At 38.9% G+C, this 22,958-nt stretch overlaps 1 protein-coding gene across 1 annotated transcript; it reads left to right on the forward strand.

Moving 5' to 3' along the window:
- The first annotated feature begins 1,559 nt into the window (after nucleotides 1-1,559).
- Nucleotides 1,560-22,355, forward strand: LOC131899003 (melanoma antigen preferentially expressed in tumors-like). The gene is given in 7 exon segments (XM_059250334.1): nucleotides 1,560-1,674; nucleotides 10,382-10,470; nucleotides 11,332-11,449; nucleotides 17,663-17,889; nucleotides 17,892-17,961; nucleotides 19,081-19,665; nucleotides 20,420-22,355. Coding segments are annotated over 4 exon segments (1,386 nt in total). The 5' UTR covers nucleotides 1,560-1,674; nucleotides 10,382-10,470; nucleotides 11,332-11,449; nucleotides 17,663-17,672; the 3' UTR covers nucleotides 20,934-22,355.
- Nucleotides 22,356-22,958: the final 603 nt, after the last annotated feature.

The following is a 22,958-nucleotide window of genomic DNA, read 5'->3' on the forward strand; positions in this document are numbered from 1 at the left end:
TAAAGAGGTTGTTATCCAGTAACTTAACTTCTGAAAATGAGATCACTATATTAATGATTTCACTATATTAAGAAATTTAAGAAGAAAAATAAAATGACTGTATCGCTAGCCAGAAAAAAGCAATTGATGAAAATAAGAACCATTTGTCAAAATTTTAGAATTAAAAGTAACTTTTATTTTTTGTGTTTTAAAATTTTTTAGATTTATGTTATGTATATGAGCTTTTGCCTGGTGATCATGGAGGTCAGAAGAAGGCATTGGATTCCCTGGAAGTGGAGTTATGTATGATTGTGAGACACTATACGACCACTCCAAAATGAACCGGGGTTCCTTCACAAGAGCAGGAAGTGGTCTTAACCAGTAAGCCATCTCTCCAGCCCATTTTCTGTTTTTATTTATTTATTTGTTTGTTTATTTATTTATGGGTTTTCGAGACAGGGTTTCTCTGTAGCTTTGGCTGTCCTGGTACTCACTCTATAGACCAGGCTGGCCTCGAACTCAGCGAGATCTGCCTGCCTCTACCTCCTGAGTGCTAGGATCAGAGGCCTGAACCATCACCGCCTGGCCTGTTTCTGTTTTTAAAGTCTGGGCTTTGCTACTCTGTTCAGGCTCATCTCCGGCAGTCTTTTGCATCTGCCTCCCAAATGCCACAAACAGCTATGTATCAGGGATAGTCCCACTACTATATACATCAGAGAACTAGGGACATTAATATATGAGAGTATTTTCTAACAGATGTATTTTATGTACAGTATGGAATTGCGCATTAATGTATTTTTTTCACCATGTGCATGCAGTGCCCACAAAAGCCAGAAGAGGGCATCAGTTCTTGATGGACACCTAAAGATTGTGATGGATTCGAGGGAACTCAAGGTACCTAATGTAGTAACCCGATTTGTGCATCCTTCCGACCTGGGGCCTTTGGACGAACAACCAGGGCTGTGGACCACTGAACCATGTCTCCAGCAAGGGCCTGATTTTTAAGTGAAAAGCTTCTGTTCTTTTGTCCACTCTCTCTGACTTTTGGTCCCTGAGCTTGAGACCTGGCTTGGGAGAATCCTCCAGTCAGGCAGTGCTGAAGTCACACTCATATAGTCCGCACATAACTTTTAATCAAAAAAGACGCAGGCAAGTGCATAGACACCTATGACTTGAGGCCCAGAGCCTCTTGAACGGAAGAGCGCAGAGGGAGTTGGGAGGGAAGTCAGCTGACCCCAGCTAAGCCAATCGGAGTCCAGCTGACCCCAGCTAAGCCAATCGGAGTCCAGCTGACCCCAGCTAAGCCAATCGGAGTCCAGCTGACCCAGATAAGCCATTTGGAGTCCACCTGACCCAGCTAAGCCAATCGGAGTCCAGCTGACCCAGCTAAGCCAATCGGAGTCCAGCTGACCCAGCTAAGCCAATCGGAGTCCAGCCGACCCCAGCTAAGCCAATCGGAGTCCAGCTGACACAGCTAAGCCAATCGGAGTCCAGCTGACACAGCTAAGCCAATCGGAGTCCAGCTGACCCAGCTAAGCCAATCGGAGTCCCCCAGTTACGGCACTAAATTTGGAAAGGAGCTGTTGGGGACCTCACACGGCTTTTGGAAGACCTCGCGCTCTCGTCTGGAGGTGAGCAGCTGCCGCGCCTGAGGTGGTGAAAAAGTTGGAAGATTCATCCCACTTTCCCACTCAGGTAAATAAATGGCAGAAGTTTCTTTTTTAAAATTGAACCTGTTATGGGATTAACCACCAATTTCACTGGATTTCTTAACACTGTGGCATTGTTCTCTCAAGACTTGGGTTCCATTACTTTTGCTCCAGGAATCCGCCTTGCTCACTCCTTGCATTAGTTTCTGAGGTGTGAGTGGCTTGAATTGTGTGACCAATTGCCTCATATTCTGTATTAAAATCCTTTGCACAACCTTTAACCTCTTATTTAATTATTTGTATTTCTGAGCTGGGTGTGGTGGCATATCGGAAGCTGAAGAAAGGGATTTGAAGTTCTGCCTCAGCCTGGATACACGGTGGAGTCTTGTCTCAGAAAAAAAAAGACAATAATAATTACAAATGCTCAACCAAAAGCTCAGGCTTATTACTAAGTAGCTATTACATTTTAAATTAACCCATACCACTTATTTAATGTTCTGCCACTTTACGATACTTTTATTAGCCTGGCACATTCATCTCTTGCTTTTTCTGTGTCTAGCTGCTGACTCTAGACTCTGCCCTTCTTTCTTTCAGCATTCTCAGTTTGGCTCTCTCAACTAACCCCATCCTGTTCAGTTACTGGCCAGTCAGCTTCTTTATTAACCAATGAGAGTAATCCATATTCACAGTGTAAAGAAGGATTATTCCACAGCACTTCCCTTAAAAAAGACAGATTATCATAGAAAATGTGAATTATGACATTTTCAGTATGTATTTCATGGTCCTTTGCTCCTGTTCCCTCTCAGTGCCCTCTCTTGTCCCTTGAGTCTCTTAAGATAGTTCTCCTTCCTTCACACAAACAGACCCTTTTCTACTATCATTGCATGTCTTTGTGTATATATGAATATATATTTACATATTTAAATCTAGGTTCTTCCTGTGAGAGCAAGTATGTAATATTTGTCCTCCTGAGACTGGATGATTTTGAGTAAACTGATGATTTTCATTGCCGTGTGTTTATCTATAGATGGCATCATTTTGTTTCATTTTATCATTTTGTAATAACTTAATTTCATGTGTACGCCTTATTTCTTGGATCCATTCATCTGTTGATGGAATTCTAGGCTGATTCCATTCCAAGGTTATTGTGAAAAGTAACATAAGAAACTTGAAAGTGCAGGTATCTCTATGGTGTGTTCATTTAGATTGCTTTGGGTGATATGTGTGAAAAAGTAAGATAGTTCTTGTTTTCATTTTTTCAGGATCTTCCATAAAGATTTTCACGTTATCACCAGTGTTTTATAAGAGTTCCTTCCCTCACATCCTCACCAGCGTTTGTTTTCATTTAGCATATCAAAGTACTTTTGATTAATTTTTTTCTTATGGCTAAGGAAGTTAAACATTTATATTTTTTAGCCATTTATATTTCTTCTTTTGAGATCTGTCCAGTTGATTAGTCATTTAATAGTATGTTGGCTTCTGTATTTGGTATTTAATGTTTTAAGTTCTTTAAAGATTCTAAATATTGATTCTCTGTAAAATGTATACCTAGAAAATATTACCATTTTGTTGATCGTCATTATATTGCTGTTTCTACTGTTCTGCAGAAGCTTTTTAACTTCATGCAATTTAATTTGTCAGTATTTGCTATTGTTTCCTGAATGTGTTTTAAAGAGGCTTTTCTGTGCCTGTATCTTTTTTTCTTTTTTCTTTCTTTTCTTTCTTTTTTTTTTCCAGACAGGTTTTCTCTGTGTAGTTTTGCCCCTTTCCTGGAACTCACTTTGTAGACCAGGCTGGCCTTGAACTCACAGAGATCTGCCTGGCTCTGCCTCCCAAGTGCTGGGATTAAAGGCGCAAGCCACCACCTCCCGGCCTGTGCCTGTATCTTAAAGTGTGTTTCTCATGTCTTCTTACAGAGGTTTTAGTATGTCGCATCTTACATTAGGAACATTGATCCATTTTGAATTGATTTTTGTAAAGAGAGACGGGTACAGTTTAATCTTTCTACATTTAGATGGCTAGTTTTGCTTAACTAGCAAAAGCTACAAAAGGTTGCTAAAAACAGTTTCTTTTCGCAAGTAGATGTTTTGGGCACTTTTTTTTCCCTCCAATATTCAGGTTGTTTGTAGATATATGGTCTTATTTCAGGGTTGTCTATTTCATTCCAGTGACTTACAAATCTCTTTTTGTTGCAATAACATGCTGTTTTTGTTTCTATTGCTCTGTGATATAATTTGAAAGCAGCTAGTATTTACTTGCTGGTTCCTGTATGTAGGAGGTCTTTTCCTCTTCTACTATCTTCTTCAATTTCTTTCTTCACTGTTATTAAATCAGATTGTTCCAGTCTTTCACTTCCTCATTTAGGTCTATTCTTTGGTATTTAATTTTTAAGCTCTTGTGCATGGATTTGTTTCTCTGATTTACTTGTCATTGTCATGGTTATTGGCATATGGAAAAGCCACCAATGTTTGCACTTATTTTGTAATACTGATTTTTTCTGCTTTTATCAACTCTTAAGTATTTTCTGTTGGAGCATTTGGATTCTTTTAATTATAGGATTATAGCAAATGTTCTGAGGAATAATTAGACATCTTCCTTTGCTGTTTGTGTATCATTTACCATTTTCTCTTTTCCTACTACAGTGGGCTAAGACTTCAGTCAGTATATTGAATAAGACTGGAGAGGGTGGTCCATGTTTTCTTGTTCCTGACTTGAGAAAAAATGCTCTCAAAGTTTCCAAGTTTAATATGATTTTGACTATAGGTTTATTATGTAGAGATTTTTTTATGGTAAGATATGTTCGTGATAGTCTTAGATTCTTCAGGGCTTTTTTGATAAAGGCCGGTTTTGCACTTGTAAAATCATCACATGTTCTCTGACTCCAAACCTATATACATGTGAAACATCCTTGCGTACCTAATATAAACCAAATTGATCATGATGTTAAAATATATTATTAAATTCACTTTATAAAGACTTTATTGGAATCTATTAATCTATTATTAGATTATAATCTATTAATAATGTTCATCACAGAAACTTCATTTTCAAAAACTTCCATCTGAACTAGGTTATAGATCAAAATATATTGTCCACACAGGAAGTTTGGCATTTCCTTTATGTTTTATCAAGTAGTCTGGGGAGCATTTTTCAGGTCTGATAAAATTTCATCCATGTGTTTCTAGGATTTTCTTTGTTGGGAGGCGCTTTAATCTTATAGAACTTTAAAGTTGTTTATGTCTTCTCTACCCAGGAAATTATCCATTTCTTCTAGATATTCTGTGAATATAAGTTTTCAAATGTTCATTAACCATTTTCAGAATTTCATTGGTGTTTCTTTGTAATGTCCCCTTTTAACCCTATTTTTACTAATTTATATTCATTCTCTCATTTAGTTCAACTAAGGTTTTTGTCACTCTTATCTTTGGAAAGAAACCATCATTTTTCATTGATTATTTATATTGTTGTTCCTCTTACTTACTGTTTTATTGCTATGAATAGATATGACCAAGACACTTAATTGGGGGATTGTGAGTCCATGGCCATCATGATGGGGAGTGTGGCAGGGATGGTGCTGGAGTGTTAGTTTACAGCTCTCATCTTATCTGAAAGTTGCAGGCAGAGAGAGGTTTGGTCTGGCATGGGTTTTTGACACATCAAAACTCCATTAATAGACTTCCTCCAACAAGGACACACGTTCTATCAGTTCAGTTAACTGGGAGCCAGCATTAAAACACAGCAGTTTATTGAGCCATTCTCCTTTTTCTGAGACAGGGCTTATCTGTAGCCCTGGCTGCCCTCAAACTTGAGATACACTTGTGTCAGCCTGGGATTAAAGGTGTACTGCTCACAAAGACAGAAGCCACAAAGACCAGTGGGTCTCAGATTGCAACTAGTGTCTGTTTAGCCTATATAGTGAGTTCAGATGGTATTTGGTTCCCCAAGTCCCAAGGCCCAAGAGTAGTCAAAGTTGGTAAGAAAGTCAAGAAGGTCCTAAGAGAAGAGTTGGAGCCACCAGAGGGCAGGAATCCTAGAAGCCCTCCTGGTTTTCCACACCAAAATGTTAGGACAATAAAGGAACAAAAAGCATGGAAAAGACCCAAGTCTGCTCTCAGCAGGTGAAACTGTGTTTATTAGCACAGCAGCAGGGGGCAGCAACTTTCCCATGGGAATGAAACTTGTGTGAAGAGGAAGGAGCTGGTCAGGGCTCTTATAGGAGTGGGCAAGGTGCCTGAATATAAGAAAGTTGATAGGCTGCACAGGATATATATGACCTCCTTCTTTTGAAACTTCTTGTTCAGGCAAAGCAGGTTGTAGATGGAGTTTTCATATCCCACAGTCACTCTCAAACCCATTGTGGCTTATATTAGTTATAAATGCCCGGTCAATAGCCGAGGCTTATTACTAACTATCTCTTACAACTTAAATTAACCCATTTCTATCATTCTACATTCTGCCACGTGCCTTTTACCTTTATCCCATTTTGTGTGTCCAAATTATTGTGCATCTGATTGGCAAATCCTCCTAGTCTGGTTTTCCTTCCTTACCTCCTCATGCCCAGCTATGGGCTACTGAGCTCTTTATTAGCCAATGAGATTAAAACGTATTCATAGTATACAAAAAGATTTTTCTGAAACAGCAGGCTATCTTGAGAACTGTCTCAAAAGACAATACTCCCTGAGATATGAATTTGGCTGACTGATAACCGTTAAGCAATGACATCAAGATAGTCTCCGCAGACCTTTTGGTTTTCTGCTACCAGGGCATTCTATCAGAAACTATTGCCAAGTCAAAACTTATATTAATGAAAGTCATGGATGGGGCCAGGTTTTAGTCCAGGTAAGCAGAAGAACTTGGTACCATAAGCCACATGGTTCTGGGTTTTTTTTCAAGGAAGATACCAGTATAAAGGGGTTGTGGAATCATGCTGCATTGTTAAGCAAAGCCAATGATGTAGTCAACAATAATAGGAGGAGTGGGAGATATGAAGATCCATCTAATAAGCCCTTATCATCAGTCATAGAGATACAGAATTTGCCCTGCTGGGTTTTAGTCTTGCTTTGGTCCAGTATTTCCTCACCATGGCCCCTTTCCTCCTCTCTTTTGGAGTAGTAATGTATATTTTGTGCCATTAAATGCTAGAAGTATATCATTTGATTTTTTTATTTTGATTTTACAGAGCTCATAGTTAAGAGATTACCTTGAGTCTCAGAAGAAACTTTGTGCTCTGGACTTGTAAACAGTCTTGAGACTGAAAGACTGTGGGGACATTTGAAGTTGGACTGAGTGCATTTTGCATTATGATATGGCTACAGACCTATGGGAGCCAGGGTGTAGACTGTAGTAGTTTGAATGAGAATGGCTCCCATAGGCTCAAGTGTTTGAATGTTTCACTCTTAGTTGGTGAACGATTTAGGAAGGATTAGGAGTTGTGGCCTTGTTGGAGAAAGTGTGTCACTGGGATGTGGGTATTGTGGTTCCAAAGCCATTTCCAGGCCCATTCTCACTGTCTCTCTTCCTCCTGCCTTCAGATCAGGAAGTAAGCTCTCAGACACTGCTCCAGCACTGTGCCTGCCTGCCTGTCACCATACTCCTCACGTTGATGGTCATGGACTAAGCCTCTGAAACTGTAAGCAAACCTCTAATTAAATGTTTTCTCTTCTGTTTTTCCTTGGTCACGGTTTCTCTTCACAGCAGTAGAAAAATAACTTGAGACAGTGGGCTTAAAGCTACGTATGACTCTTGACTGCTTTTCTCTATTGGCAGCTTGCATAGCACCACTGAATAACGTAAGAACTAGACCTTAGGGATGAGACTTGGAGGCTCTTTCCAGCTCAGTTCTTCCAAGTCCTGTGCCTGAAGTGTATGGTGTCTTCCACAGTAGGGTCATACCTTCAGATCCTGGTAGGCAACTGAGAGCAATGGCAGTGGCCTATATTCCTTGGGAGAGTGTCTTAGACTCCCCTAAACTGATTTCAGGAATTTTTAACACCCTCCCAGATTGCTTCATTAGCTACTGATCATTAGGATGTAATGTTTAATTTTATTTGGATTGTTTTATTTCTGTTATTTCCCATTGATAGTGATTTATAATTTTACTGCTTTATGATCTGATAAGATAGAAAATACTGTTTTTATTTTTAAATACTTTTCACTTGCTTGGTGACCTAAATTGATATCTATATCACAGAATATTCCATAGATCTGCTGAGAAGATCCTATAGCTATTGAATGTAATATTCTATAGATACTTGCCGTAGTTTGCTTTCTTGTTGCTGTGATAAACACCATTACCAAAAGCAACTTGGGGAGGAAAGGTTTTATTTCACATTCCAGCTTGTAAGTCCATCATCCAGGGAAGTCAGGGCAAGAACTCAAGGTAGGAACCTGGAGGCAAAAGCCATGAAGAAATGATGTTACTGGCTTGCTTCCTCTGGTTTGCTCAACTGACTTTTTATACAACCCAGGACTACCTGCCCAGGAGTGGCATCTCCATCAGAGAGCTGGGCCCTCCCACATTAATTAAAAATATGTCCAACAAACTTGCCTGTAGACTAATATGATGGAGGCTATTTCTGAATTGAAGTTCCTTCTTCCCATATGAATCTAGCTTCTGTTAATTTGACAAAAATTAACCAGCACAATGTTTTAAGTCTATTTGATCTATAGTGCATTATGTCTGTGTTAACTGTCAGTTTTTATGTTTGGATTAATTATCTACTGAAAAGGGTTGAATATTGTCATTACTGAGTAGCTACAGTATTGTTTTATGATATTGGGTATACCAATATTCAGTGCTTATTTATAGTAATGATAGCATATTGATGGGTTATTCCAAATATTTATTGGTTGTCTATGTACTCTGAATAATTTTTTGGCTTGAAATCCACTTTGTCAGATCTGAGCATATAACTAGACCTGTTTTTTTTCTGCTTCCAAGATCTTGGTATATTGACTTCAGCCCTTTCGTTTTCAGAGTTTACTTACATTTGACAAATAGATTCATTCCCCTCAGGCACCAAATATCTAGGCTTCTCTGTAATGCAGTCAGCTAGTTTATATCTTTAGATTCAACAGTTAGGACCATTATAATTAAGATTAATATTAAGAGAATTTTTCATACAAGGAATTTTTGGTTATTTCATGGTTTCTTCAAATATTAATTGGCCTTGTTATTCTCCCTTCATTGTACTAGGCACATGATTGTTTACTGAATTGTAGGTTTTTCTATAATCTTCTGTATCTTTTACTATCATGAAATCCATTATTTTCTGTGTTTTCACAGTTAACACTGTATTTAATCCTCCTCTCTATGTAGGATTCCTTTAAATATATTTCTGATATGCTGACTTGGTAGCAACTGATTGCTGTAGTTTGTGGAAAATCTTTATTCACTGACTTTAGGGGATAACTGCTGGATATAATAATCTCACTTGACATTAATTTACTGTGATGCTTAAAACACATCATTTGCTATTTTTGTGGCTTTTCAGGTTTCTGCCAAGAAGGCTGATGTTATTCTGATTGGTTGTCACTTGTAAGTGACATGGATGTTTCTTTGCAGCTTTTAATGTTATGTCTTCATTCTTTAGTCTTAGCATACTATATCCATGGTTCTAGAGCAGTACATTTTACTTCTGATACATCTTAGAGATGTTATATCTGTTTGGAGTCTAAATGCCTCTTGTGCTTAAAATTTATTTATTTTTCTGAAGAATCAGGAAATAGTCTGCTTTAATTTGCATGACTTTTTTCTGGGTCTTAAGTTTTATCTCCCCTCATTTTTCTGCCTATAGATATATTTTATCTTGTGGTCATACTCCAGAAATTTGTGCTCAAGATGGCTTATTTTTTCCTTTACTCATATATAAATAGGATAGTTCCTTCAACCAAGAAATTTAATTAAATAAAATAAAAATTTTAAAAAAGAAAATGGCCCCCAAATTGAGTGACACTATTAGGAATTATGGCTTTGTTGGAGGAAGTGTGTCACTGTGGGGGTGGGCTTTGTACTCTCCTATGCTCAAGCTACTGTTCCAGTGATACTGTCTACTTCCTGTTTCCTGCATATTAACGTGTATTAGCTCCTTCTCCAGCACCGTGTCTGCCTGAGCACTGCTATGCTTCCCACCATGATGCTAATGGACTAAACCTCTGAAACTGTAAGCCACCTTCTCAATGAAATGTTTTCCTTTTTAAGAGTTGCTGTGGTCATGGTGTCTGTTCACAGCAATAGAAACCCTGACTAAGACATATACAAAGAAAGGAAAATGTTTAATTGGGGCTGGCTTTCAGTTTCAGAGGTTTAGTCCATTATCATTATGACGGGAAGCATCTTGATCCACAGGCAGCAGAAGGAGAGTGTGTCACTAGGCCTAGCTTGATGCATATAAGATCTCAAAGCCTGCCTCCATAATGACACACTTCCTCCAACGAGGCCACATCTACTCCAACAAGGCCACACCTCCTAATAGTGCCACTCCCTGTGGCCAAGCATTCACACACATGAGTCTTTGGGGACGATTCATATTCAAACCACCACAGGGACAATCATTTCTACTGACAATGATATTCTAAGATGAGTGGATAGTCTACCCTTCTTGAATTATCAAGATAAATAATATAATGGTTTCTCTGCTGAGATATCAGAACACCTTTTTTTTTAACTCCTTGTCCAGGATTCATTTACCTGCTGTCTGTTGCTGTTCTTGGTAGTTTTATTTTTGGAAGTAATATGTCCCTTTGCTCCTCAGTTTTGTCTTAAACAAGAAGAGATCCTGTCCAGCTTCCAAGAAGAGATCCTGTCCAGCTTCCCCAAATTTTTTTGACTGAAGGCACCTTGGTAAGTTTCTTTGTCAAGAGAAAATAAAGTGCTAAGTTAGAACTGTGTTTTCCAATAAGTGAGTTTTAAATGAAAAACTTTTGCTACTGTGCCCACTAATTCTGACTGCTCATTGTCTGAGCTTGAGACCTGGCCTTGTAGAAACTGTAACCAGGAAGTGCTTATGTCTCATTCATAGATTTATTTTTTTTAAAGTAAAGTTCTTTTTTTTTTTTTTTGGTTTTTTGAGACAGAGTTTCTCTGTGAAACAGTCCTGGCTGTCCTGGAACTCACTTTGTAGACCAGGTGGCCTTAAATTCACAGAAATCCGCCTGCCTCTGCCTCCTGAGTGCTGGGATTAAAGGTTGTGCGCCACCACCGCCCGGCTAGGTATAGTTTTTATCTAAGAATATCTAGGGGGGCAGATGGGCACATACTCTGAACCTGCGGCAATGCGGTCCATGGTACAGCATAGCGGAAGGATCTAGAAACAAGGCCCCTGACCTCTGAGGAGCCAATCAGAATGCCCTAGCGGCTGCTTTAAATTGAGAATGCCCAATAGTTGCGAGGAAAATTGCCATCAAGACTGTGGCATCCCTGCCACCGGGAACGTCTCTTGGAAAATGAGTGGACATGGAAAGTCAGAGGACTTAACGGACCCTCACATTTAGGTAAACTACAATAGTCTTTGTTTGAGGTTAAATGGCCAGGGTAGAGGGATTAATCTGTGATCTTGATGGGTGATCACTCAGGGGTTTTGAATCAGCTCGCGTGTGGCATAGGTTTCTTTTGTGGTGGCAGTTTCTCAGGAGTTAGTGGTTTCTCCTAAGATGGTGGTAGCTTCAATTATGTGACTAACTATTTCCTATTCCCTCTTTAAAGTTCTCCATACATCCTTCCTCCTCCTCTTCAAAGATTTATATTCCTGAGAAGGACTTGGTGGCGTTTCCACAGTTGTGGTATAACGATTTGGAGTTCTTCATCAACCTGGGATAACGTGGTGAGATACCTTTTATATGTGAGTCCTTTAAAACAGTAAGGACTGAACTGTGTAGATATGTATTTCTCTTTCTACAGTATTTGATTATTTTAACTTGGTTTTCACATCTGAAGAACAAGTACATACTCATGTACCTATGTTTTATAACCGATGTAAATGAGTGTGATTTCATTTAGTATAATGAGCTCTGGAACTTTGGAAATGCATTGGAACTCTGTCAGACACTTGCTATGTAACCACTCACTGGCCTTTATGATGCTCCTGCTTCTGTCTCTTTAATGGTGGTGTTACAGATGTGTATCTCAGAACATGACCTATTATTTTCCTTTAAATTATAAATTGATTTTAGGTGTATAAGAAAATGTTCACCCAGATTTCCCTAGTATACATAACTTACACATCTAAAAAATTACCAAAAACAAAGAGATTGCTGGTTAATAAGTTAACTACATATTTCATTTGAATTTGATGATTTATTCAAATAATACTGTCATTGAATTCCAGGACTCCATTCAAGATACCTCAGTGAATTTAGTCATCATTTCTCCATAGTCAGTTTTAGTAGGACAGTTCCTCAATCTTCACTGGACTTTACAAACTCAACATATGTGAAGGTTCCTGGTCAGGCACACTTTCCAAACTTCTGTCGATTTGAATGTGTCTCACGTACAATTTTTGCACAGTGTGCACAATGCTGCATGTTGTTATGACACTTACATACATATATGTATAGTTCATTACATGTAATGTACATATGTAATAAAAAGTAAAATGAGGACTGATTGGGTACAGTAAGGGGTTGTAGAAAAAGCAAGGTGTGCCAGGCGGTGGTGGTGCACGCCTTTAATCCCAGCACTCGGGAGGCAGAGCCAGGTGGATCTCTGTGAGTTCGAGGCCAGCCTGGGCTACCAAGTGAGTTCCAGGAAAAGGTACAAAGCTACACAGAGAAACCCTGTCTCGAAAAACCAAAAAAAAAAAAAAAAGAAAAAAGAAAAAGCAAGGTGGGTGGAGGACAAAAGAACATAATAAGGTCAACATAAGTAAGGAACTGTTATGTGCATATCTACATATATATTACATATATGTGTGAATAGTTATTTAAGTCTAAATACTGAATATGGGAAAACACATGTTACATTTGTCTTCTTGAAATTCCCACCACCAAGTGTAACTGTTCCTTTTCCTTACATTCACCTCAGCATTTGTTCTTACTTGTTTTCTTGATTTTCCCCTTTCTGATTGGGGAAGGTATGGTTCGGTATGCCTTTGATGAACATTTATCTAATGGCTATGATTAACATTTTTAAAATTAATCTATTGGCCATTTGTATTCCCTTGAGAACTGTCGAGTGCATTTGCCATTTGTTGATTTGGTGATTAATTTTTGACTTCTTTATAGGTTGTAAATATTAATCATGTCAGATGTATAGTGGAAAAGCATGGTTGCCATTCTGATGTCTGCTTCTTCACAGTTACTTACGTCCTTGCTTTGCAGAAGCGTGTTTATTTCATGCAATCTCATTCATCAATTCTTGTTATTTTCTGAGCTGTTTCCAGGGTCCCTTTTTTAGAAAGACTGTGCCACACCTGTATCTTAAAATGTTTCCTTCGTGTTTTGTTACAGATTTCAGTGTGTCCCGTCATACATTAGGACCTTTGATCTATTTTGAATTAGTTTTGAGGAGTGAGGGATTGGATGAATGATGATCGATTTAGATTTAGATTTAGTTAGCCAGTTTTTCATTTGTGGAAGCAGTTTTCCTCAGTGTTTGTTTTTTGGCATCTTTAAAAATACATAAGTGGCTGTGGCTGTATGGTTTTATTTCTGAGTCTTCTATTCTATTCCAGGGGTCTACATATCTCTCTTTGCAGGAGCATTCATTTTTGTTGCTAGCTCCATAGTGTAATCTGAGAGCAGCTGTTGTCCCACCCCCAGCATTGCTGTGGCTACTTATGGTCTGTTGTTCTTGCCCCTGCATTTTAGGACTTGGTTTCCTTTGAGCTAAATATAATTGGGATTTTGCAAGGCATTGCACTGCATCTGTGTGTAACTTTCAGTAACAAATTCATTTTGCTAATCTGTGTGAGTAGGAAGCTTTTCGCTCTTCTAGTGTCTCTTTCCATTTCTTCAGTGATTTAATGTTTTCATTTTTCAGTACTTTACTCCAACAGTTAGGTTTGTTCCTAGGTATTGTAAATTTTTGAAAACATTGTGCATGGGAGTGTGTTTCTGATTTATTCCTCAGTATCAGGGTTTGGGGTCACTATGGACTGCACAGTATTTTATGCTGCTGTGCACCCTCCTTCCTTGGTGGAAGTGTTAAGCACATGTTAGTGTTTGTGTTTGAGTGTTTGTATTCTTGTAACCATATGAGCACATCACTTGCCCATAGAGATTATTTAACCTCTTCTTTTATTTTATCCCATTTATTTCCTTCTTTTGTATTGTTGCTGTGGGCAAATCCTTCAAGCAGCGTATTGAAAAGGGTTTCAGAGAGCAGATCCCATTGTCTTATTCCTTGACTTTAGATAAAATGGTTTCTGGTCTTCACAGTTTAGTATAATGTTAGCTATAGGTTTGTTATGGAGAACCATTTTATGTTGAGGTGTGCTCTTAGAATCTTCAGGGCTTTTGTCATTAACCGGTCTTTAGCTTTTTCAAGGTCTTTTCTGCATGTTTTTCCAGTTTTAGGATGTGCCCTGCTTAAGCAAGCACACTTTTCTGCATATTTTAGATCATCCTGTGATCTCTGCTCTGAATGTATTTATGTGCTGTATAGTCTTTATTGATTTGTGTAACATGAACTGCCCCATGTCCCTGATAGGAACCCAACTTGATCATGATGTTTTAAATGTGGGCTGGTGAGCAGGCTGCATGACCTGAGTTAGGTCTTCTCTGAGTTTTACCTTCATTATTTATTTATTTTTATGCTGTTGATGTTTAAATAGAATTTGCTTGAATCTTTCTTCCAGTTCTAATGTTCTTTAGGTTAACTGATATTGATACACTTTGCTGGTGAACCTTTCTACACTGCTTTTTTGATAGTTTTATTTTTAGTTCTAATAATTCTATTTTTTGTTTGTTTTCAAACTCAGTTTCTTTCTGTGTTCTCATGTATGTTTTTGGTTTGCATCTCCATGTCCTTAGTTGGATTCCTTCACCTGCTACTTTGTATCTTCTTTGATATTACATAGTATCTTTTCATGTGGAGTTTGAATTCTTAGCCCAGCCTTTCAACCAGTTCATCGCCTTCAGTTTCATCATTTGAGGGGTTATGGTCATTTTTCCTGCTTTTCATATTACTTGTGCTTCTGTGTTATATTTTCTTCATCATTTCCTATTGGTTTCTCTTCAAGTTTTATTTGGAGAAACTAGTGAGCAGCCTCCTCTTGCAAGCCAAATCTGCAGTACTATTCACAGAAGACAAAAGTCACCACTGTAGCAGTTGTGACACCAGTGTAGACCATGTCCATAAAAAGACATAAAATTATTAACTCCAACTGCCCAGCCCAAATGAGAATACAGCAGGAATCAAAAACAGTGTGCAGTGAACTATGAGGTTAAAACTGAATGGGGGTCCATGTGCTTATAGTAAATGAACTAAATGAACTGCGTAGGGTGGGAGGAACCTAAGAAGAAGCAATGCTGAATAAAAGAAAGTGGAGGAGGAAAAAGGGGAAGCATGTGAGGAAGAGGAGGGGAAAGAGGAAGAGACAATGATAGGAGTGCATAATTACCAATGTGTGAACCCAACTAGGTAAATGTAAGGAAAGGATAAAACCTAGAAGGTTTGAAAATGCTGTAAAGTATCAATGATACAGAAGCATAGTGGAAAGAAAAGGAGGGAACATAATTGACAAAAACAAATGTTTTAAATGTCCAAGTCTTAACGGGGCTTATTTCTAGGTCCACTACTGGAGTATGCCAACTGAGAACTGACTTTGGATTTTTTCACTTTATTGACTTTTAGGTTGGTGCTGAGCCCTGACCAGTCAAAGGTCAGTTATCTGACACAATTCTCTTCCTTTTAGGGGCTCTCATTTTTTCCTGTGTCCCACGAACCTCTGCTATGTATTAATAGCTTTTATAGGGGACAGGTGCTCCCTCTCTCCAGGGACTCCTCAGTTTGTAAATTATGAGGTTGCTGATGTCCATGCAATTATCTCATATGTGTTTTAAGAGTTGAGAAGGAAAGGACCCTGATATTTTTGTTGGGGATTTGATCTCAGGGCATTCTTATCCCACCCAGCAGAAGACAGCCTGTGCGAGAGAGGAGGCTGCTGAAACTTTAAGGTCTTACCTTTTCTTAACCTGACACTTCCGTTTTGTTTGTTCTCTGATTTTGGATTAGTTTTAAATTATTGTTTGTGTGTTTATATGATGTGTTTAAGTGCAGGTGAGTACATGTCAGAGAGCTCTATGGAGGTCTGAGGACAACTCTTTACAGTGAGTTCTTTGTTTTGGGTATTAAAGGGGTAAGTTATGAATATTCTGATTCTGTGTTTCTTTTTGCTTTGTCAGATTCTTAATTTCCCCCTTTTGTTTCCTTCCCCATAATTTCCAGATTTCTTTGGATGATTCTCACACCCTCTTTGACTTTACACTTTCTCAGAAACTGTTTCAAAGACTGTAGTTTCAAGTTTTCATTATATGACATCACTCACTTATTTTTTAAATAATTTTATTAATTCTTTGAGAATTTCATACAGTATATTTTGAACATATTCACCTCGTCAACTCCCCTTCACTACACTTTTCAGCTCTCCCATCACTTCCCAACCAACCTTGAGATTAGTTCTTTTTTTGTTCTTTCCCCATTGAGTCCATTCATTTTTTTTATTAAGAAAATTTTTTCATCCATTTACACACCAATCAAAGATCCCCCTCTTCCTTCCTCCAGGCCCCAGCCTCCCCCTCCAAACCCACCCCCTCACTGTCCCCCACAAGAAGGCAAGGCTTCCCATGGGGAGGCACATCCAGTAGAGGCAAGTCTAAGCCCTTTCCCCTGCCTCAAGGCTGCACAAGGTGTCCTATCATAGGTATTGGGCTCCACAAGTCCACTCATGCACCAGGGATGGATTCTGATCCTTGAACACATTGGCGTGGGGGACCACTTCCTAAATACAACACCAGTAGCACAGGCACTGAGAGCAACAATTAATAAATGGGACCTCCTGAAACTGAGAAGCTTCTTTGTCCTAAGGCAAAGGACACAGTAAATAAGACATAAGTACAGCCTACAGAATGGGAAAAGATCTTCACCAACCCTACATCTGACACAGAGGGCTGATCTCCAAAATATGTAAAGAACCTAAAATATATAAAGAAATCAAAATAACGAGTCCATTCATTTTTAAGATATATTAATTACACAACTTAATGGAATTCACTCTGTATTTCCATACCTTCCTCTAGTCTACACTAACCATGTCATATAGTTATTTTTCCAACTCAACACCTGATGTGGCACCTTTACTAGATGCTTAGAATTTCTATTCTGTTTTCAGGCAGACTGTTACCACATAAGGGGGAGAACTTAAGAATTTAATTGGACGTCTTTGGGAGAGTTGCTTCATTACACTTGTTCTCCCATTATCTTTAGGATACATTTTTGTATTTTAGGATTATGTTGGGACTGGTGTTCCTGGCCATAGGCTCAGGTCATTTTGAAGCCCCTAACCATCTTCTTTCGTGCATATCTCTTGCAATTTTGGTGTGTCTTCATATGCCACAAAGGTGATCCAAGTATGACAAGTCATGGGCAGGAATGTCATTCTTTTTCTTTAATCACAGTTAATTGGATGTCTTAGTATTTTATATTTCCAAGATAATGATGATGGCATCACTTTTGAATAAATTTACCCTTTCTTTTGTGATGGCTTCTATACTATTGAGATGAAATATCAGAAGTTAGGTAGCTAAGCGACCAAAATTGTCTTCTGCTAACCTAGTGCTCATTTCTATTGGTATTTGATCATTTACAAATATTTATGTATACACATATGTAGAGGAGTTGGTTTTATGTCTATTTATACACAAATAGACCTTAATACACTCACAAACCAATTTCTTTTGCCTACAAATAGAGGCAGGTATCTAGAAATGACTGTTTTATTTATTCTACAAATAGTTATCTATATCGCTAACAGTGGTTGCAAAGAAGATTCTGTGGCCATCTGTCAAGTTTTCTAATGTTTCTCACCCTCCTGCAGGTTCTTTAAGATGGACAACAAGGAACTGCCCACACTGTTGAAACTTGCTATACAGCATCTACTGAATAATGAGCCTGCAGCAATTCACGCTCTCGAGGAGATCCCAAGGGAGCTGTTTGTTCCATTGTTCTCTGCTGCCTTCAAGGGTGGGCATAAGAATATAGTGAAAGCGATGGTGAAGGTTTGGCCCTTTGTATGTCTCCACATTGGGTCATTAAGGACACGGGAGTCCAGCGGGAACTCCTGAAAGCCATGGTCGAGAGTCTTCAGTTCCTACCTGTCCAGAACTCGGCTTCTAGGTAAGACCCTGTATTATAACAGAGATGTGCTAAGACACAGGAGGTTATGCCACAGCCTCCTACTCTTCCAAAGGTAGTATGCAAAAAGTGAAACAGTGAAAAAGACTATGGGACTGATGGTCCAGTGCTTGAGGTCACTTTGAGAACAAGTGTCTTACAAGGTTGGGTATGGAATGTAAGCGATTGAGGGCACTGTTGATGGATTCGCATTGTGGTGTTACTATTACATAGAAGAAGGACATGAGTGTTAAGACTGCTGAGGATTGGTGGAGAATAGAAGAGAAAATAGTGTGTGCTGTTTACTGATAATTTTGTTCTGTTGTCCACTGCTGCTTCCTCAGTGGATGGGCATGAGAAGACACTGACAGCAGTGGTAAGGGCTTGGCCCTTTTTTGTCTCCATTTGTTCTGTTGTCCACTGCTGCTTCCTCAGTGGATGAGCATGAGAAGACACTGACAGCAATGGTAAGGGCTTGGCCCTTTTTTGTCTCCATTTGTTCTGTTGTCCACTGCTGCTTCCTCAGTGGATGGGCATGAGAAGACACTGACAGCAATGGTAAGGGCTTGGCCCTTTTTTGTCTCCACGCTAGAAAATTAAGCATACAAGAAACATGGTGAACTGAAAGACATGCTTGATGGTCTTCAGGTGTTACTGCCCAAAACTCAGCTTTTCAGTAAGAATGTGTATAATGGGTATATGACAAGATAGCAAAACATTATTCTGTAGCCTGTTGCAAGAGAGGACTGGGTAATCTTTCACAGTTAATGGTGAACGCTGAAGATCAATGTGAGGTGGTTGGTACATCAGTTGAAGTTATCTTAAAAACTCTAATGTCTTACAGAGGGTTTTAATTTTGTAATAGATGTGAGTGAGGCTACTGTTGATAGAGATACGTAATGGAGATTTTTCATAGAAGACAGGAATAGCAAGACTTGTGAGCATTAGTTGATCATAGAAAATAGTAAAGGATACAGTATTTGAATGAGAAAGTCTTGCTGGTATATGGAATAACAAAAAGAAAAAAAAGATGATTTTGTCAGTACGTGTTATCAGTGATCCTGCTCGGTTAATATTAATGTTTGCTACCTCTTAGTGTTCTGTGTTCTCTTTTCCCTGCAGGAGCCCTAAACTCAGGATCCTAGATTTAAGGCAGGATGTTGGCTGCAAGATCATCTGCCCGGAGAGCAGTGCTAAGTCACCTGCCTGTTTTCACTCCTGTGCTTACTCTGAGCACTCTATCTCGAAAATCGAAGGACAGTGTAGTATGGCAAGTTCAGAACCTGGGGCTCAGTCCTCCAAGCAGGCTATGGAATTATTAGTGAACCTTTCCCTTGGTAGAACCTTAAGGGAAACTGAATTTTTGGTTCTGCTTCTGAATAAAGTAGAGCAGAGCTCAGGTTCTTTGCACCTGTGCTGCCGAGATTTGCAAATAGACAAATTGTGTGACTGTAGAAACACCCTACATCATCTGGATCTGAAATGTATTGATCACCTGGCAGTTGATCAGGCTTCTCTGAGTGAGGTCACCACCCTTCTGGCTCAGGTGGTGCACCTGGACAGACTTTGTCTGTGTAAAATCACTTGTAGATCTTTGAATGGGGAAGCCTTTCGAAATTTTATCTCTGAGCTTGGGCGTATGGACCATCTCAATGAGCTCAACTTGTCCTCTTTCTGCCTCACAGATCATCTTGAAAATGTCCTGAGGTAAGGGTATGGGATGGATACTGAATTTCCAATAATAGCCTGTTTTTAAGATGAGAGAAATAATTCTTCAATATTCTTAAGCTTCCCATAGCCCTTTCTCTTTCCACCTCAGCCTGGGCTATGCTGGGAGTTTAAAAACAGCTAGGGAAGGGTATCTTTCTGTAATTGAAGAGAAAATGGGGTTACAAAAATCTTAGTCAGCTGAGCATGTGCGGGCAGTGTGCTCATTCCAGAAGTATACAGGTGAAAAGAACAATGCAGTCCTCCTCTGGCCATCGAGAGAGGAAGAGGAGGAATTGAGAGAAAGACTTCAGGTTGGGCACAGGTGCACATAGCCATCTACCCATAGACAGTAATGTCAGAGCATTAGGAAAATCTCCAAGGTTCAGGCCGTGACTGTACAGGCTGTCACTTGTGGACTGGCCACAGGGAGCTAACAGTTGGTTGCTCCTCTGTCCTGTCTCTTCTGAGCAGGTGAATTAGCTCAGTAATTACTAAATAGATAATATTTTTCACCAAGTTTTTCACACAACTGTATAACAATATATTGTACACACTGTTAAGGTTAAAATATTACTTGTCAGGTTGGTAAAGTGTCTTTCATAGACCCACAAGTCTACTAAGGACGTGAAAGCTCACATCATTTGCTGCTGATGCAATCCATGTACAAAGTAGTTTGTTTCAGATTCATAGATATAGTTCCCTTCTTCTAGTCCTCATTTTTCAGAAATGCTTTTCTGTTTCCTCCCTGCAGAGTCCTACCAGCTAGTTTGGAATTCTTACATCTACCATTCTGTGGACTTTCTTACAACGACTTCAAGTTTCTGTCTGAGTGCCCTCAAGCCAACCACTTAAAGCTCCTGAATATCAGCAACAACCCAATGAACTGGGAAGATAGTGAGCCCCTTTATAACCTCCTGCAGAATAACTCTAGCACCTTGCAACAGCTGGCAATCAATCATTGCCTTCTAACAGACTCTACAATCTCTGTTCTCATCTCCGCACTAAGTCGCTGTTCTCAACTCCGAATCCTCAACTTTTCCTCCAATCCAATTACCATGACTATGCTAATGAGGATTCTTGAGCACTTAACATCCTTGGTGCAGCTTAAATATGTGTTTTGTCCTATCCCCGTGCATTGCTATGGGAGATGGCACTTTCAGGACAGTTTAGATCGACAGAAGCTTGCTGATGTGCAGGCACAATTGAAAAGAATGCTACAAGAGGCAGAAAGGAATGACATGCATTGGATCACTTTCTCTGATTAAATTTACAGTCCAACACAGTTTCACCTTGATATGTTCCCTTTAAGTATTAAATGTTTTTTCTTGATCCCATTGACTGACTATATAAGGTTATTATGTTGTAGCAAAATACAGTTAAATATAGGTATGTAACTAATTTCTATAGAGAATAACTTAGAAGAAGATGGAGGACTCTGAGAGTGTCTGTGAGTCTCTTGACTATTGTTCTTGATAGTACTTCATCCTTCCTACTAAAGTTTTAGGTAGAAGAGTTGGAAAGACTACATCATAAATTACCACAGCCTTGTCCTCACTGAGATTTACTTCTGGGCACTTGACTCCAGACATGACACTCTAACCATTCCTGGGTATGCTTTTGGAGGGCAGGTGGTTATTGAAACCGATGCTTTTATCCCCTGAGTTGTATTAAGCTTCTCTATTAAGATGTTTTCAGTTGCTTATAGGAAACCATCTGGATTTAATGTGAGAAAAAGAATCTGTGCCCATTACCCATTGAATGGCTCAGTTTTTCTTTATTTCATACTCATTTACCAACGATCAGTTTGTGATATTATTGTAGGCAGCAAGAATGAACAGACAAACAAGACAAGGTCCCTGTCTCAAGCCACTCAGAGGCTGAATGTTTCTGTGGTTTATCTATTCCTCCACTGTTCATTAGTGCATAGAAGAAAGTTGTTTTACACTCTTGGACCCCAATTTATCTTCCTTGTTCTTGTTACATGGTCTGTTCAATGCAAAGTGAACTCTATGATGTTGACTCTTCTCAACAGAATTCATGGATTCAATGTTACCATCTTGGAGGCTTTCTCAAACATCTGCTTGATGTCTGCCTTCTGTCGTTGTGCAAAATGCCTGACATAATAGACTAGTAAGGAAGAGAACTTTGTTTCCCTGATTTAGACATTTCACCGTGATTGTTTAGTTGCACTGGTTTGAACTTCAGCAAGGCAGAACATGGTAAAGAGCTTGTGGCAGAGGGAGATCCTTTCAATTCATGAGGCCAGGAAGCAGAGAGAGCAGGAGACTGAGTCCCTGTACAGCCTTCAGGAGTGGGATTACACTGATACGCCTCCTTGAGCTAGCCTGCTCTAAAGTTTCTACCACCTGCCCTGGAAACTGTTCTTGAACTAACCTATTCAAAATTTTCACCCACCTGCCATGGAGCCATCAACTTGAGACCACCTTTTATCATATTAGCTTGGGAGACAGTTAGGATACATGGCATAACTCTTCCTTCATGGTATACATATGATTCTGTTTGAATATCCTGCTGTTTCTTTTCTGTTAAAGTTGCCACAATTGTTATAATATTGTGTAGCAAATATGTATATGGAGTCCTTTATATTTGATACTCCAAAATGTGATTACCATACATAGAAAAGCATGTTTGTTCAAGATATAATACAAAAAAGCATGTCAAACCAATTAATTAGCAGCGTATTTATGTTATGAATGTATTGAAATGGGAATACACTGCACTGCAAGGACATAGCAAAAGTGTATAAAATTTAGTTCGTTCCTGTCACATGCTGAAATGTCAACACCACTGCTTTTAATTACTTAATAACAAAATGAAACAAAAATAACCATTTATGCAGTTTTTTTTTAAAAAAACTAACTGCATTTTAAAGATCTAGCAAGAAAAAGCAAAAACAATAATACGTCTATATTGTTTCAATTGTTTCAATTTTTAAATGATAACATACTGGATTTCAGATCAGCCAAGCAAAAATATAGTTAAAAGTTACAGAATTTTGTTCATAGTTCTCATATATTGAGATGATATTGGACTACATCTTAGAGATATGAAACATGAAAATTTATCTACAAAACTAAAGTTTGCTTGTATGATTACACTTATGTTTTGCTAAGTGTCACGACATGGGTGTGTGGGTTCACACAGAAAGAAAACTCAGAGGCACCTTAAGAATGAATTGAGCCTTTCACAGCTGCAGGGGATCCAGTCTCTTAAAAATTGAAAAATTTCCCCTTCACCCAGGGCGTTTTTTCTCTATATTTACAGTTTAA

The sequence above is a fragment of the Peromyscus eremicus genome, chromosome X (genome assembly GCF_949786415.1).
Source record: "Peromyscus eremicus chromosome X, PerEre_H2_v1, whole genome shotgun sequence".
Taxonomy (NCBI): Eukaryota; Metazoa; Chordata; class Mammalia; order Rodentia; family Cricetidae; genus Peromyscus; species Peromyscus eremicus.